This window comes from Oncorhynchus tshawytscha, linkage group LG06 (assembly GCF_018296145.1).
Source record: "Oncorhynchus tshawytscha isolate Ot180627B linkage group LG06, Otsh_v2.0, whole genome shotgun sequence".
Taxonomy (NCBI): Eukaryota; Metazoa; Chordata; class Actinopteri; order Salmoniformes; family Salmonidae; genus Oncorhynchus; species Oncorhynchus tshawytscha.
The window spans coordinates 46,340,612-46,355,917 of NC_056434.1; the positions used below are offsets into that span (position 1 = coordinate 46,340,612).

The 15,306-nt window shown below is 43.5% G+C and overlaps 1 protein-coding gene across 1 annotated transcript; it reads left to right on the plus strand.

Annotated features, from left to right (window-relative positions):
• Nucleotides 1-130: 130 nt before the first annotated feature.
• Nucleotides 131-1,863, plus strand: LOC112253381. Its single transcript, XM_024425363.2, has 2 exons — nucleotides 131-154; nucleotides 350-1,863. The coding sequence occupies exon 2, from the start codon at nucleotides 352-354 to the stop codon at nucleotides 1,861-1,863; it is 1,512 nt and encodes a 503-aa protein (XP_024281131.2). The 5' UTR covers nucleotides 131-154; nucleotides 350-351.
• The last annotated feature ends 13,443 nt before the right edge of the window (nucleotides 1,864-15,306 follow it).

Genomic DNA, 15,306 nt, shown 5'->3' on the forward strand with positions numbered 1-15,306 from the left:
TTATTTGATCAATAACTGTAAGAAAAATTTGTTTTGTGATTTGTGACATTTTTTTAAATTTAAACTATGTATTGTGTTCTTGTTTCTGTTTTCAAGAACATTTTGTTGAAAGCTGTATAGCTGTGTGCAAATGATCTGGAAGTCCAAATTGAAGGTAGGCCTTAGTCTGTGAATCTTTCGTTTTTATGAATTTGTGAACATTTTGGCAGGAATTGGAATGTCCTTTTGAAAGTGGAAAAACATTAGTTTAAAAAAACAACTTTGATCAAATTCTATTGTAATATATGTAATTTATTCTAGGTTCTTATTCTCAAACATGTTGTTTGCTCCTCCACTGTGACTCTCACAGCCATGAAAGACAGAGGGAAGTCCAGGACTAGGACACAAGAGACCAGTCAGAACAGTTCTGAGAACAGCCTGACAGACATCCTCAGTGTCCGGTGTGCCAGTGATATTGTCCTACAGCCAATGCCACCAGGGAGAAAGAATAGCCGATCCCACTTCCACAACATGGATGTGACTAAAGAGAGGGCTGACATGGGAAGGCTTCCAATGGCCACTTCACCCATCAGCCTCCCAATGCTCACTGTGACCTCTCTCAATGCCCAAAGGAACAAAAACACCCTCAAGGTGCCTCGCATGCCTCGTCTGCAGCTGGAGGGACAGATGGGTAGCAAGCATCTGGGTCCGGTCAAAATCAAAACCGGAGGGAGCACATTTACCTCCAGCCACAAGAAGGAGCCAGACGTCAAATCCAGCAGACCACAGACATCAGGAAGCATCCCTAGGACGCCCAATGTATGCTCCACTGCAGCCAAGGCAGTGGCTCCTTTATCTGGGACTCCATGCAGCCAGTCTGAGGTCAGGATCCAGGCCAATCATCTCAAGAGGTCTAACATCCAGGACCAAAGGCCCCGCTCTCCTCCTGCTCAGGCCAGACGGTCTCTGTCCGACGGCAGCCTCTTGCAGCCGCCATGTTCTCCTGTGGATGTCCTCCAGCCGGAGGTCCAGGTCAGCAGAAGCCTGGCTCGACCCAAGACCGGGATAGCTAGGATAACAAGACATACTGATGGCAGCACTCTGAGGTTCCCTAACCAGACCTTAGAGCTTATAAACTCCATGGGTAGGAGGGAGAGCACCAATTCTTTCCCTGTGCTACCAACCATTGCAGTGTCAGCCTCACCTGCCCAGATGGCCATCCCATTGCCTACCCCAATGGTCAGCAATGTGCCTGACCTTCTGGTGCCTACTCCATCTGCTTCTCCGGTTCCTTCCAGCCAAGTGCCTGCCCCACCTGCCTCCCCAGTGCCAGCCCGGCCTGCCAACTCCAGATCACGGCGTGTGTCGAAGAGGATCCAGCTCTTACAGATCCGGTCTGCTATGCTGGACCAGCAGCTACCAGAACAACTGGGTGACAAACAAATCATATTACCCTCTGAGCCCCTGTCCTTCAGTAGCACTGAGAGGATGTTCCTCTGTGGTCCACCTTTAGTCTGTGGAGATGATGGCTGTCACCCCCTGCCCAGACCTACACCCAGCCACACAGGTAGCACCAACCACTCCCCCATATTCACCAGTAGGAGAGCCATGCAGGCGGGTGAGAAGTGCCCCGTTGAAATCCTCTTGACCCCCTTGGTCCCACTGGCAGAACAGCCTCCTATCAAGCGGGGGCACATGCCCGCCTCCCGTGCCAAGGCTGAGCGGGAATGGGAGAATAGCAAACGAGGGCGCAGGAAGAGAGTGAAGCCCATTCACTGGGACGTTAACTTTAAGTCTGGGCCTTTCTTCCCAGTGTGTGTCTCTCCATCACTGCCCTCGATCTTGGAGGTGGATGAAGAGTCTCTTTCTGAAGAGATGGAGTAAAGACAGTTGTAAGGGGTCGCACACACACACACACACACCTTCATTTTATTTATTTTTTTACCTTTATTTAAATTGTGAAGTTAGTTAAAAACAAATTCTCATTTACAATGACGACCTACCCCGGCCAAACCCTGACCAGACGACACTGGGCCAATTGTGAGCCGCCCTATGGGACCAGTGCTTTATACCGCTGCGCCAATCAGGAGCCCTATTGAGACCTCATGGCCTCCCATGGACCAGAGAGGATCAGCCAGCATCTGCCCTGCCTGCCATCCTAGTACCTCCACTGCCCTTTCAACCCCAAACCACAAAGGGCAGGTGACAGAAATGATCCAGCGCCCACCGATCCAGGCTGTTCTGCATGAGCAGCAGCAGCTACTGTCGGAAGTACTGTTGGAACAGACTTTTCCTATGAGACCCAACAGGAGCCACAAGCTGTCAAAGTACTTTCATCCCTGGGGTGTGGAGCTTCTCGAACAGTGTTCTCTTCCTGAAGATGGACTGCTTCAACCCCTTAGGAGTATCCAGAGTATCTAGTACGCTGGTGTGATGATAGAATATGTCCCTCAGTATCAACTAGAGATTAATATTAATTCACTTGTTATTCTAGTTAGGCAAATGTTAATTTATTATCATCTTCCAAAGAATTGTGATTCTATAAAGTTTTATTGCAGTTGAAAATGATCTGTGTGTTGTTGGTTTCTTGTGAGCTATGAAGTATACCCTTTTAGTAGAATGTTTATTTCTTCATTGGATTTGTTGATTTGTTGACCAAAGAGAAGAGGTAAGTGCTGACCGGACTAATATAAGTGAAGTTCCGATTCAAATTTGTATTAATCCTAAGGAGGCACATCTGACGCGAAGAGGCCCTGTCTCAACTTGCACATGTAAGGGAAGCAGACAGCTGCAGATGAAATATAACTGCTGGGTTCTGCGGTAACCAGGTCTCTCTTGACAAAAGAACCCACTTTTGCAAGAAAGACCTGGATAGTGCCACATAAGACAACGCTTATATACATTTTTCCTTTTATACAAATAAAAATGACCCCTTTATCTGGAATAGATGTAGTGTTGCCTTACATTTTCTGAAATATGAATGACATTTGCTTAGCCTTCAAACTGTGCTTCGTTTAAAATACCGTTGGTTGGACTGCGAGGCAGTGACTGTATCATTTTTCTTTTGATCTGAAGCCTGACACTGTACGACAAGTCGTGTCTCATCCTTCGTCTTTTGAATGAAGCTTCCTCAGCATGATTTTATTCTAACATTATCCATGTTTGTTTTTTCAACCCTCAAAAACAAATGTTGATCCCCATGTAAGGACACACGTGATATTCCACAGGGGGGTACTAAAGGTCTGTAACGAAAGGAGGTTGAACACTTTGTACCTTGAACACCATCTAAACTAACACACAGCCCCAGAAATGTAGGGTATGTAAACATTATATAAGGTTGCATTGTTTAAGTGACTAGTGATACATTTCTTACATGGAATTATTAAGTATTAAAGTGGCTAGAGATTGAGTCTGTATGTTGGCAGCAGCCACTCAATGCATTGCCATCAGCCATCAAGAGAATGCCTCCTAGGAAATATATAAAAGCTATCCAACTGCCCAAGTTGTACCTAATGGAAGCGTAAAATAATTAACCATTTTAAATTCTCGATATATGACACATTATTTCTATTTTATGACTGAAAATATCCATGTAGAATGCCAGAATGAAGCAACACGGAAGGCAACTCAACGGCTGTAGAGTAGTTCTTCATTAAAGTATTTAAACTGGAACAACTATTTTAGTAATGGATTCAATATATCCAAGTAACAGATTAATAGCTTAGAATTTTCTTTATTTTTCTGTAACATTTCAAGTCAGCAGGCTTTGTATTCTTGAGACCTTAGTCACTCCAAAAGTGAACCATCCACCAGGAAAAACTTCCCCTGAACAGTGAGATCGAGGACATTCGTCATCTGTCTATGAGCTTAAGGCAAGTAAGTCCCATTAAATCCTCAGAAGTACATCAAGATAGCCAGAAGCATCTCATACACTTATTTTCTCTGTTCTGCAACTATTCTGTTGTGTACATAGAACTGTACTGCTCTCCAGTCCCTGTTTACTAGCGCTTGGGGAGAAGCAGAAATGAATGCGTTTTCCAGGCATTTTTCCCCATTCTGATAAAGTTCATCAAGGAATCTTCAACTGCATCCACCTCTATTGTCGACCAATACCTTTTTGTTCCTTTGTAAAGAGATGGCATTATGAATGACTACATTAAATAAAGGTTGACTACAATACAGTACTTGAACATCTCTCTGTATTAACTCTACAAGGTTACAGCTGTATCTGCAGAGAGTGTGTTGAAATTAAACTAACAATCCCAACTAAATAACTACATAGATAAGGATGTGAGAGCAGAATGTGCAATGCTGACATCAAAGCAGACTCAATCTGTATGGAAGTTAAGCCCAACAATCTGTTTGCAATGTAAACCTTATAATAAAAGCAATACCTATTAAATCAAGTTCCCTCCCTCAAGAAAAACAATGTAAAGTGTGGTAATCCTTCTGTGTATTCATCTATCCTGACACACTAGTTCCAGATCTAACATCTTGACTTGTGTCCAATCCAAACTGAACCGTTCTGTGCTGGCATGGTTGGAAATACACTAACTGATAAAGACAGGATTGATATGGACCAGCACAGTACGGCCATAAGTTGACACTACAGAGTTTTTAATTTTATTTATTTTACCTTTATTTAACTAGGCAAGTCAGTTAAGAACAAATTCTTATTTTCAATGACGGACTAGGAACAGTGGGTTAAACGACAGATTTGTACCTTGTCAGTTCAGGGGTTTGAACTTGCAACCTTCTGGTTACTAGTCCAACACTCTAACCACTAGGCTACCCTGCCGCCCCAGTGAAAATGCACTGACTGAAGGGAGCAGGAAACATGCTTACCGTGTGAGCCTCTCTTTTGTCCCAGTTTTCCCTTGGTCATTGGTTGTTTGGCCCGAATCGCTGACATCTCTCCTGGAAAACATGTTGAAAAGGACATTGTAATTAAGAATAGGTCCATGAGTATGTAAGGTTTCGGCATACCAGTCAGATTTTCTTCATAGGATTCTTCAGACGACTCTTCTTTCTCAGAGTCATTCTCTGATGCGCAATCAGTGGCCGCAGCATCCATTTCTTCAGACATAATAGTTTGTAAAAGACAAAAACAAAATCAAATTGCAGCAAGTTAAATCAATGCACAACAAATTAGTCAGCATTTTTTGCAAGAGTGAAAATGCACTGACTGAAGACAGTAGGAAACATGTTTACCGGGTGAACCTCTTTTGTCCCAGCTTTCCCTTGGTCATTGGCCCGAATCGCTGACATCTCTCCTGGAAAACATCAGTGGGAATCATGTCAGTTTCACCCAATCCAACCTATGAACCAATCCATAAGCGATAACTGTTGGAGCAACTCAAAATACAGGTTTATAACAGCTGTGCCATTCAAGCCTATTGAATATGGTATGAGAGGGACGAATACAGCCACACAAACCCTACAGATAAGGCCATGTAGTGAAAGGGGAACGCGCAATACCATGCTAAAATGAAGGCAGACTCCATCAGGGTGGATCCTAACCTTTTTCAGACCACTGTACAATCCAAACTGAACCCTTCTGTGCTGACATGGTTGGAAATACACTAACTGACAGAGATGGTCGCCTCGCTTCACGTTCTAAGTAAACTATGCAGTATTTTATTTGGGGTGGGGGGGAATTTTACCCCTTTTCCTCCCCAATTTCGTAGTATCCAATTGTTTAGTAGCTTCTATCTTGTCTCATCGCTACAACTCCCGTACCAGCTCGGGAGAGAAGAAGGTTGAAAGTCATGCGTCCTCCGATACACAACCCAACCAAGCCACACTGCTTCTTAACACAGAGCGCATCCAACCTGGAAAGCCAGCCGCACAAATGTGTCGGAGGAAACACCGTGCACCTGGTAACCTTGGTTAGCGCGCACTGCGCCCGGCCCGCCGCAGGTATCCCTACCGGCCAAACCTTCCCTAACCCGAACGACGCTAGGCCAACTGTGCGTCGCCCCACGGACCTCCCAGTCGCGGCCGGTTACGACAGAGCCTGGGCGCGAACCCAGAGTCTCTGGTGGCACAGCTGGCGCTGTGAATATGACTTTCCCAAAGCGGATCCTCTGTTTGGACCACCACCAGGACAATGGATCGGATTCCAGAAGGCGACCAAAAACAATGGCGCCCCAGAAGGGGAAGACGGAGCAGTCTTCTGGTCAGGCTCCGTAGACGGGCACATCGCTCACCGCTCCCGAGTATACTACTCGCCAATGTCCAGTCTCTTGACCACAAGGTAGACGAAATTCGAGCAAGGTTTGCCTTCCAGAGAGACATCAGAGATTGTAACATTCTCTGTTTCACAGAAACATGGCTCACTCGGGATACGTTATCAGACTCGGTACAGCCACCCGGTTTCTTCACGCATCGCGCCGACAGAAACAAACATCTCTCTGGTAAGAAGAAGGGCGGGGGTGTATGTCTTATGATTAAAGAGTCGCAAATCTGACCACGACTCGATTTTGTTGCTCCCAGCCTATAGACAGAAACTAAAACAGGAAACGCCCACGCTCAGGTCTGTTCAATGCTGGTCCGACCAATCTGATTCCACACTTCAAGATTGCTTCGATCACGTGGACTGGGATATGTTCCGGATAGCCTCAGACAACAACATTGATGTATGCGCTGATTCGGTGAGCGAGTTTATTAGCAAGTGCATCAGTGATGTTGTACCCACGGTGACTATTAAAACCTTCCCCAACCAGAAACCGTGGATTGATGGCAGCATTCGCACAAAACTGAAAACGCAAACCACTGCTTTTAATCATGGCAAGGCAACCGGAAACATGACCGAATACAAACAGTGTAGCTACTCCCTCCGCAAGGCAATCAAACAAGCTAAGCGTCAGTATAGATACAAAGTAGAGTTGCAGTTCAACGGCTCAGACACGAGACCTAGTGGCAGGGTCTATAGTCAATCACGGATTATAAAAATAAAACCAGCCCGTCGTGGACACTGACATCTTGCTCCCAGACAAACTAAACAACTTCTTTGCTCGCTTTGAGGACAATACAGTGCCACTGACACGGCCCGCTACCAAAACCTGCGGGCTCTTTTTCACCGCAGCCAACGTGAGTAAAACATTTAAAAGTGTTAACCCTCGCAAGGCTGCCGGCCCAGACGGCATCCCTAGCCGTGTCCTCAGAGCATGCGCAGACCAGCTTACGGACATATTCAATCAATCCCTATCCCGGTCTGCTGTACCCACATGCTTCAAGAGTGCCACCATTTTCCTGTTCCCAAGAAAGCTAATGTATATGAGCTAAATGACTATCGCCCCGTAGCACTCACTTCCGTCATCATGAAGTGCTTTGAGAGACGAGTCAAGGATCATATCACCTCCACCCTAGACCCACTCCAATTTGCTTACCGCCCCAATCGCAATCGCAATCACACTGCCCTAACCCATCTGGACAAGAGGAATACCTATGTAAGAATGATGTTCATCGATTACAGCTCAGCATTTAACACCATAGTACCCTCCAAACTCGTCATTAAGCTCGAGACCCTGGGTCTTGACCCCGACCTGTGCAACTGGAACCTGGACTTTCTAACGGGCCACCTCCGGGTGGTGAGCGTAGGAGACAACATCTCCACCCCGCTGATCCTCAACACTGGGGTCCCACAAGGGTGCATTCTCAGCCCTCTCCTGTGCTCCCTGTTTACCCATGAATGCGTGGCCATGCACTCCTCCAACTCAATCATCAAGTTTGCAGACGACACTACAGTGGTAGGCTTGATTACCAACAATGACGACACAGCCTACAGGGAGGAGGTGAGGGCCCTTGGAGTGTGGTGTCAGGACGATAACCTCACACTCAATGTCAACTAAACAAAGGAGATGATCGTGGACTTCCGGAAACAGCAGAGGGAGCACCCCCCTATCCGCTTCGACGGGACAGTAGTGGAGAAGGTGGAAAGTTTTAAGTTCCTCGGCGGACACAAACTGAAATGGTCCACCCACACTGACAGTATGGTGAAGAAGGTGCAACAGCGCCTCTTCAACCTCAGGAGGCTGAAGAAATTTGGCTTGTCACCAAAAACACTCACAAACCTTTACAGATGCACAATTGAGAGCATCCTGTCGGGCTGTATCACCGCCTGGTACGGCAACTGCTCCGCCCACAACCGTAAGGCTCTCCAGAGGGTAGTGAGGTCTGCACAACGCATCACCGGGGGCAAACTACCTGCCCTCCAGGACAACTACACCATCCGATGTCACAGGAAGGCCAAAAAGGTCATCAAGGACAACAACCACCCGAGCCACTGCCTGTTCACCCAGGCTATCATCCAGAAGGTGAGGTCAGTACAGGTGCATCAAAGCTGGGACCGAGAGACTGAAAAACCAGCTATCTCAAGGCCATCACTGTTAAACAGCCATCACTAACATTGAGTGGCTGCTGCTTACATACTGACTCAAATCTCTAGTTAAACAGCCATCACTAACATTGAGTGGCTGCTGCTTACATACTGACTCAAATCTCTAGCCACTTTAAATAATTAAAAATTGGATGTAATAAATGTATCACTAGTCACTTTTAACAATGCTACTTTCTAAACTGTTTACATAACCTACATTACTCATCTCATATGTATATACTGTACTCTATACCATCTTCTGTATCTCCCTCATCCATATACTTACATGTACATATTCTTATTCTTATTTTTTTTATTTCACCTTTATTTAACCAGGTAGGCTATCTGAGAACAAGTTCTCAATTACAACTGCGACCTGGCAGAGTTTCACATGGAATAAACAAACATACAGTCAACAATACAATAGAAAACGTCTACAGTGGGGCAAAAAAAGTATTTTGTCAGTCACTAATTGTGCAAGTTCTCCCACTTAAAAAGATGAGGCCTGTAATTTTCATCATAGGTACACTTCAACTATGACAGACAAAATGAGAAGAAAAAAATCCTGAAAATCACATTGTAGGATTTTTTTATGAATTTATTTGCAAATTATGGTGGGAAATAAGTATTTGGTCACCTACAAACAAGCAAGATTTCTGGCTCTCACAGACCTGTAACTTATTCTTTTAGAGGCTCCTCTGTCCTCCACTCGTTACCTGTATTAATGGCACCTGTTTGAACTTGTTATCAGTATAAAAGACACCTGTCCACAACCTCAAACAGTCACACTCCAAACTCCACTATGGCCAAGACCAAAGAGCTGTCAAAGGACACCAGAAACAAAATTGTAGACCTGCACCAGGCTGGGAAGACTGAATCTGCAATAGGTAAGCAGCTTGGTTTGAAGAAATCAACTGTGGGAGCAATTATTAGGAAATGGAAGACATACAAGACCACTGATAATCTCCCTCGATCTGGGGCTCCACGCAAGATCTTACCCTGTGTCGTCAAAATTATCACAAGAACGGTGAGCAAAAATCCCAGAACCACACGGGGGGACCTAGTGAATGACCTGCAGAGAGCTGGGACCAAAGTAACAAAGCCTACCATCAGTAACACACTATGCCGCCAGGGACTCAAATCCTGCAGTGCCAGATGTGTCCCCCTGCTTAAGCTAGTACATGTCCAGGCCCGTCTGACGTTTGCTAGAGAGCATTTGGATGATCAAGAAGAAGATTGGGAGAATGTCATATGGTCAGATGAAACCAAAATATAACTTTTTGGTAAACTCAACTCGTCGTGTTTGGAGGACGAAGAATGCTGAGTTGCATCCAAAGAACACCATACCTACTGTGAAGCATGGGGGTGGAAACATCATGCTTTGGGGCTGTTTTTCTGCAAAGAGACCAGGACGACTGATCCGTGTAAAGGAAAGAATGAATGGGGCCATGTATCGTGAGATTTTGAGTGAAAACCTTCTTCCATCAGCAAGGGCATTGAAGATGAAACGTGGCTGGGTCTTTCAGCATGACAATGATCCCAAACACACCGCCTGGGCAACGAAGGAGTGGCTTCGTAAAAAGCCTTTCAAGGTCCTGGAGTGGCCTAGCCAGTTTCCATATCTCAACCCCATAGCAAATCTTTGTAGGGAGTTGAAAGTCCGTGTTGCCCAGCAACAGCCCCAAAACATCACTGCTCTAGAGGAGATCTGCATGGAGGAATGGGCCAAAATAGCAGCAACAGTGTGTGAAAACCTTGTGAAGACTTACAGAAAACCTCTGTTATATACCCTTTGTTGGCAATGACAAAGTATTGAGATAAACTTTTGTTATTGACCAAATACTTATTTTCCACCATAATTTGCAAATAAATTAATTAAAAATCCTACAATGTGATTTTCTGGATTTTTTTTCTCATTTTGTCTGTCATCGTGGAAGTGTACCTATGATGAAAATTACAGGCCTCTGTCATCCTTTTAAGTGGGAGAACTTGCACAATTGGTGGCTGACTAAATACTTTTTTTTGCCCAACTGTATATAAAGTGTGCAAATGAGGTAGCATAACGGAGGTAAGGCAATAAATAGGCCATAGTGGCGAAATAATTACAATACAGCAATTAAACACTGGAGTGATAGATGTGCAGAAGATGAGTGTACACGTAGAGATACTGGGGTGCAAAGGAGCAAAATAAATAAAATAGATAACAGTATGGGGATGAGAAAGTTGGATGGCCTGATTACAGGAGGGCTATGTACTGGTGCAGTGATCTATGAGGGAGGGAGATATGAGTCTCCAGCTTCAGTGATTTTTGCAGTTCGTTCCAGTCATTGGCAGCAGAGAACTGGAAGGAAAGGTGGCCGAATTAGGAATTGGCTTTGGGGGTGACCAGTGAAATATACCTGCTGGAGTGCGTGCTACGGGTGGGTGCTGCTATGGTGACCAGTGAGCTGAGATAAGGCGGGGCTTTACCTAGCAAAGACTTATAGATGACCTGGAGCCAGTGGGTTTGGCGATGAATATGAAGCGAAGGCCAGCCAACGAGAGCACACAGGTCGCAATGGTGGGTAGTATATGGGGCTTTGGTGACAAAACGGATGGCACTGTGATAGACTGCATCCAATTTGCTGAGTAGAGTGTTGGAGGCTATTTTGTAAATGACATCGCCGAAGTCAAGGATAGGTAGGATAGTCAGTTTTACGAGGGTACGTTTGGCAGCATGAGTGATGGATGCTTTGCTGCGAAATAGGAAGCTGATTCTAGATTTAATTTTGGATTGGATATGCTTAATGTGAGTCTGGAAGGAGAGTTTACAGTCTAACCAGACACCTAGGTATTTGTAGTTGTCCACATATTCTAAGTCAGAACCATCCAGAGTAGTGATGCTGGGCGGGCAGCTGTGAGCAGAGATCAGTTGAAGAGATAAGGTAGTTGTTGTGAAATTGTTAGATTACTTGTTAGATATTACTGCACAATCGGAAATAGAAGCACAAGCATTTCGCTACACTCGTATAAACATCTGCTAACCATGTACATGTGACCAATAACATTTTATTTGACTACAGAGTGAAAATGCACTGACATATCAGAGGTATAGGTATAGGCATACCGGTCAGATTCTCTTCATAGAAATTGCCTTCCTCTGATGATCCTGATGGCCCTGGGACATAACCATCTTCACTATTGTCAATACTAGATATTGAGTCATCAGTCTTGTATCCAAGCATAGCTTTGGTCAACTGTATTGCAGAAAAAAGCATCTTAGATAACACAAAGTATTTGGACTTTTTGATTAGTTATGGCTCTGTGCTCCTCTACTTTACATTTTGTTACAATACAATGAATATGGGATGAAAGTGCAGACTTGCCTATCTTTGATTTACAAAGCAGATTCACAAGAACGATGTGCTGGTGTTGAATGACACTAATTTACGTAAACACTGTCAGTTCTGACCAACGGTTGTGCATCATCCAACACATAGACAATCGATCCAGAGGTACTGGCAGCCTCGGTGTATGACATCTAAGGATACAATAATATTAAATTAGTCATGTGCCACTTAGGCAATTGAATATGATTACACAATCCCCATTATCCTCATTCTAAACAACTGACAAACCTGAGCTTCGGGATTCATTATTTCCTTTTCAAATCTGGCCTACACGTTGAATTATGTTTCTTTTAGAGTTTCCATACGTCTTCTTAGCCTCTGCAGTGCCTTTGTAAAGGAAGACAAGTTTCAAAAAGAATGGTTGACACTTAAAAGAATGACAAGATTGCTCAGCACACAACAAAGAGGATGGGCTGGGGGACACCAATGACTGTTATCATTGACTGAATGAGGTCCTACAAACATCTATTACAATTTCCTTTTTTAAGACCACTTTCAAGGTAAAAAAGCAAGTATAAGCATAACATAAGCACATTATACAAGTTCCTGGATGCAACTAAAGCACATCTGCTTTTATGGATGGACTAAAAAGAAACAGTATGAGTGATATGGCTAAAGGAAGGCATGTGAATTGGCAGTCCTACCAAATTTTACACTTTACACAATCCTTATTCCTGTTGTGGTGTTTCACTCTTTTGAGTGCAAAGCCAAACTAACTAGCAACTTATTTCTCTTTGGGTAAGAAAGGGTGATAAAAAAAACTGCCAAAACGTAAATAAAATAATTAAAATTAGGTGATTTATTTAAATATTTCAGCACACATGCATGCTTATGACTTGACAAAACAGATGAAAAGGAACTGGCTTTTCTAGCTAGCTTGTAAACCAATTCAAGTTACACTGGCAATATTATTTTCCAATGCATGTAACATTGGGTTAACCACAAACATGTATTCTGAATCAAAGACATTTTGACCAATTATGCTAAACTAGCACGCTAACCGCTAGCTAGCACGCTAATCATTAGCAAGCAGTAAATAAATATAAGGTAAAAACATGCAAAGTAACAATTGCACATGAATGAATGGTTTGGATGAGCCTACCAATTTCAATCTCATGATGAAGTATATCTGATACAATGCGGCTTTCGGACATTGTCAATGCATGTTGTATTCCACCGAAAGACATACATGAGCAAACATTAATTACAAATAAAGACAAGGGGAACATGCATTGCTTGCCAATACACCACATACAATTTTAGTTAACATATTGGTTAACAGTTTAGTTAATAGCTTACCTTCTTGCATGAATGCGAACGTCTGCAACCATCCTCCTCTTCCTTAAAAAACGTGCTGCACAGCTACTTTTGTTGTGATCATGCTCAGGCAGACAGGCTTGCCAGGTCAATTTCACATTTCTAGTAAATCCAGTCAAAACTCCCTTCAAAGGCTGAAAACGATCACAATCTCAGCAGATTACAGGGATTTAAAAAAAAAAAAAAACTTGCAGATTTCTGAATATGTGTGCAATATTATTACTGTCACTGTCAAATTCAGACCTTAGTTCCTTTATTATGTCTTTGTGTTAGTTTGGTCAGGGCGTGAGTTGGGGTGGGTAGTCTATGTTCTTTCTTCTATGTTGTATTTCTGTGTTTGGCCTGGTATGGTTCTCAATCAGAGGCAGCTGTCGATCGATAGTTGTCTTTCGTTCATGTCTTGGCAAGTCTGTGTGTCCTTGCAGTGAGTGTGTGTGTGAGAGATATCCTGTATGAGGCCTAACATGTTTTACTGTGAAAATACGTTGCTATGTGTTGTCTTAGTTATAGCAATGCAATAGCAGTAAGCTGGTCATTTGCATAGGAAATAGCACTTCATTACACTGTCAAGTTCAGACCTTAGTTCCTTTATTATGTCTTTGTGTTAGTTTGGTCAGGGCGTGAGTTGGGGTGGGTAGTCTATGTTCTTTTTTCTATGTTGTATTTCTGTGATTGGCCTGGTATGATTCTCAATCAGAGGCAGCTGTAGATCGATAGTTGTCTTTGATTGAGAATCATACATAGGTAGCCTGTTTTCCCCATTTTGGTTATCGGTGATTGTTTTCTGTGTCTGTGTTTTCCACACAGAACTGTTTCGGTTTCAATTTGTGTAGGGTTCAGTTTTGATTAAAAATATGAAAACACTTACCACGCTGCGTATTGGTCCGATCCTTCCTACTCCTCCTCCTCAGAAGAGGACGAAAACCGTGACAGTCACCTACATTTCCTTAGACAATTTGGGTTTGTAGCTTACACAGTCAGTATCAGTGAGGTGTTCAGTGCAGCTACTTGAATGGTCTGTAGACTTGCTGACACAAAAGCAGCTTATGGCAGGTTAAGATTCTTACTAGCAACCTAACCTCTCAGCAATCATGTTCACTACCTGCACACAGACCAAACAGCCTAGTGATATTAACAGCCATCTCTTACTATAGGCACTCAGCTACTCTCACCATCTCTCTTTCTCTCTCATAACAGGCCTTTTTTAAATCCTATTCACATTTACCCTCCACTAGAACCCTGGTTTCACAAGGTGGAATAAAATATACTGGTAATAAGTGATTTCAACTTTGTACTGCTGTGAAGACGTAGGCCGTTACATCAGCATTGATCTCTTTGCAAAAAGCCTCAAGAAAACTTGTAATAAACTTGGGTAGCTGATGGATAACTGATGTTCATATCTTAAAGGACAAGTCCCTATAAGCTTTTGTCAGGAATCAGGACTAGGTTAATAAATCCAACGCAACTGCATGTTTTAAAAATGGTAGGCTATCTTATGGTAGGCCTAGTTATAAAATGACATTATAGGCCGACACTGTACACTATAAGCCTATTTTTTTGCCGGATTGGAGAATGTCTGCAATTGTCTTGCCTAGTGCAGCAAAACTGCCAAAACATGGCCTGGTCATGGATGAAAGCATCTGTTCAAAATGGGGTAGAACTGAGGGAACATAAGGTGGACCCCAGGATTTCAGCTTCCTGTGTTAGCTGTTGTTATCCTCTTGCTGCGTTTATTTGTAGATAGACTCACCCCAACAGGGAGTTATGAGTTGGGAGATATAATAAAAATGTCTGCTTAATGCTTTTGAGGGAGCAGCAGAAAAGTGTATCCAAGCTGGGGTATCCCTTGCTAGAATTGTTAGTTGTAGCAGTAGAAATAGCCATGTCATGGCAGCAGTGTTGTAGTCGAGTCACTTAAGCATAAATCCGAGTCAATTAACAAGACCCTATGGCTAACTCTGAGTTGAGTCAAAGTCATCAATGTTTGAGTCGAGTCGAGTCACAAGTCCCTGTGGCTGAAATAAGAGTCCCTGTGTTTGAATCCCAGTCCAAGATTTCAAGTCTAAGACAATGGGTCCATATTAACTTAATATTAAGTTATTAACCCAGTCAGAATGTGGCAGGGGGAATTTCAATCAATCATTTTTAAATCCCCTTTCTGTGCCAACAAATGTCTATATGCTACAGGTCAACCAGATTGTCAGCTAGCTAGCTGATTAGGTAACATGATTGAACATGGTG

Coding starts and splice junctions, on each gene's coding strand:
- LOC112253381 (XM_024425363.2), top strand. CDS start 352: ATGAAAGACAGAGGGAAGTCCAGGACTAGGACACAAGAGACCAGTCAG.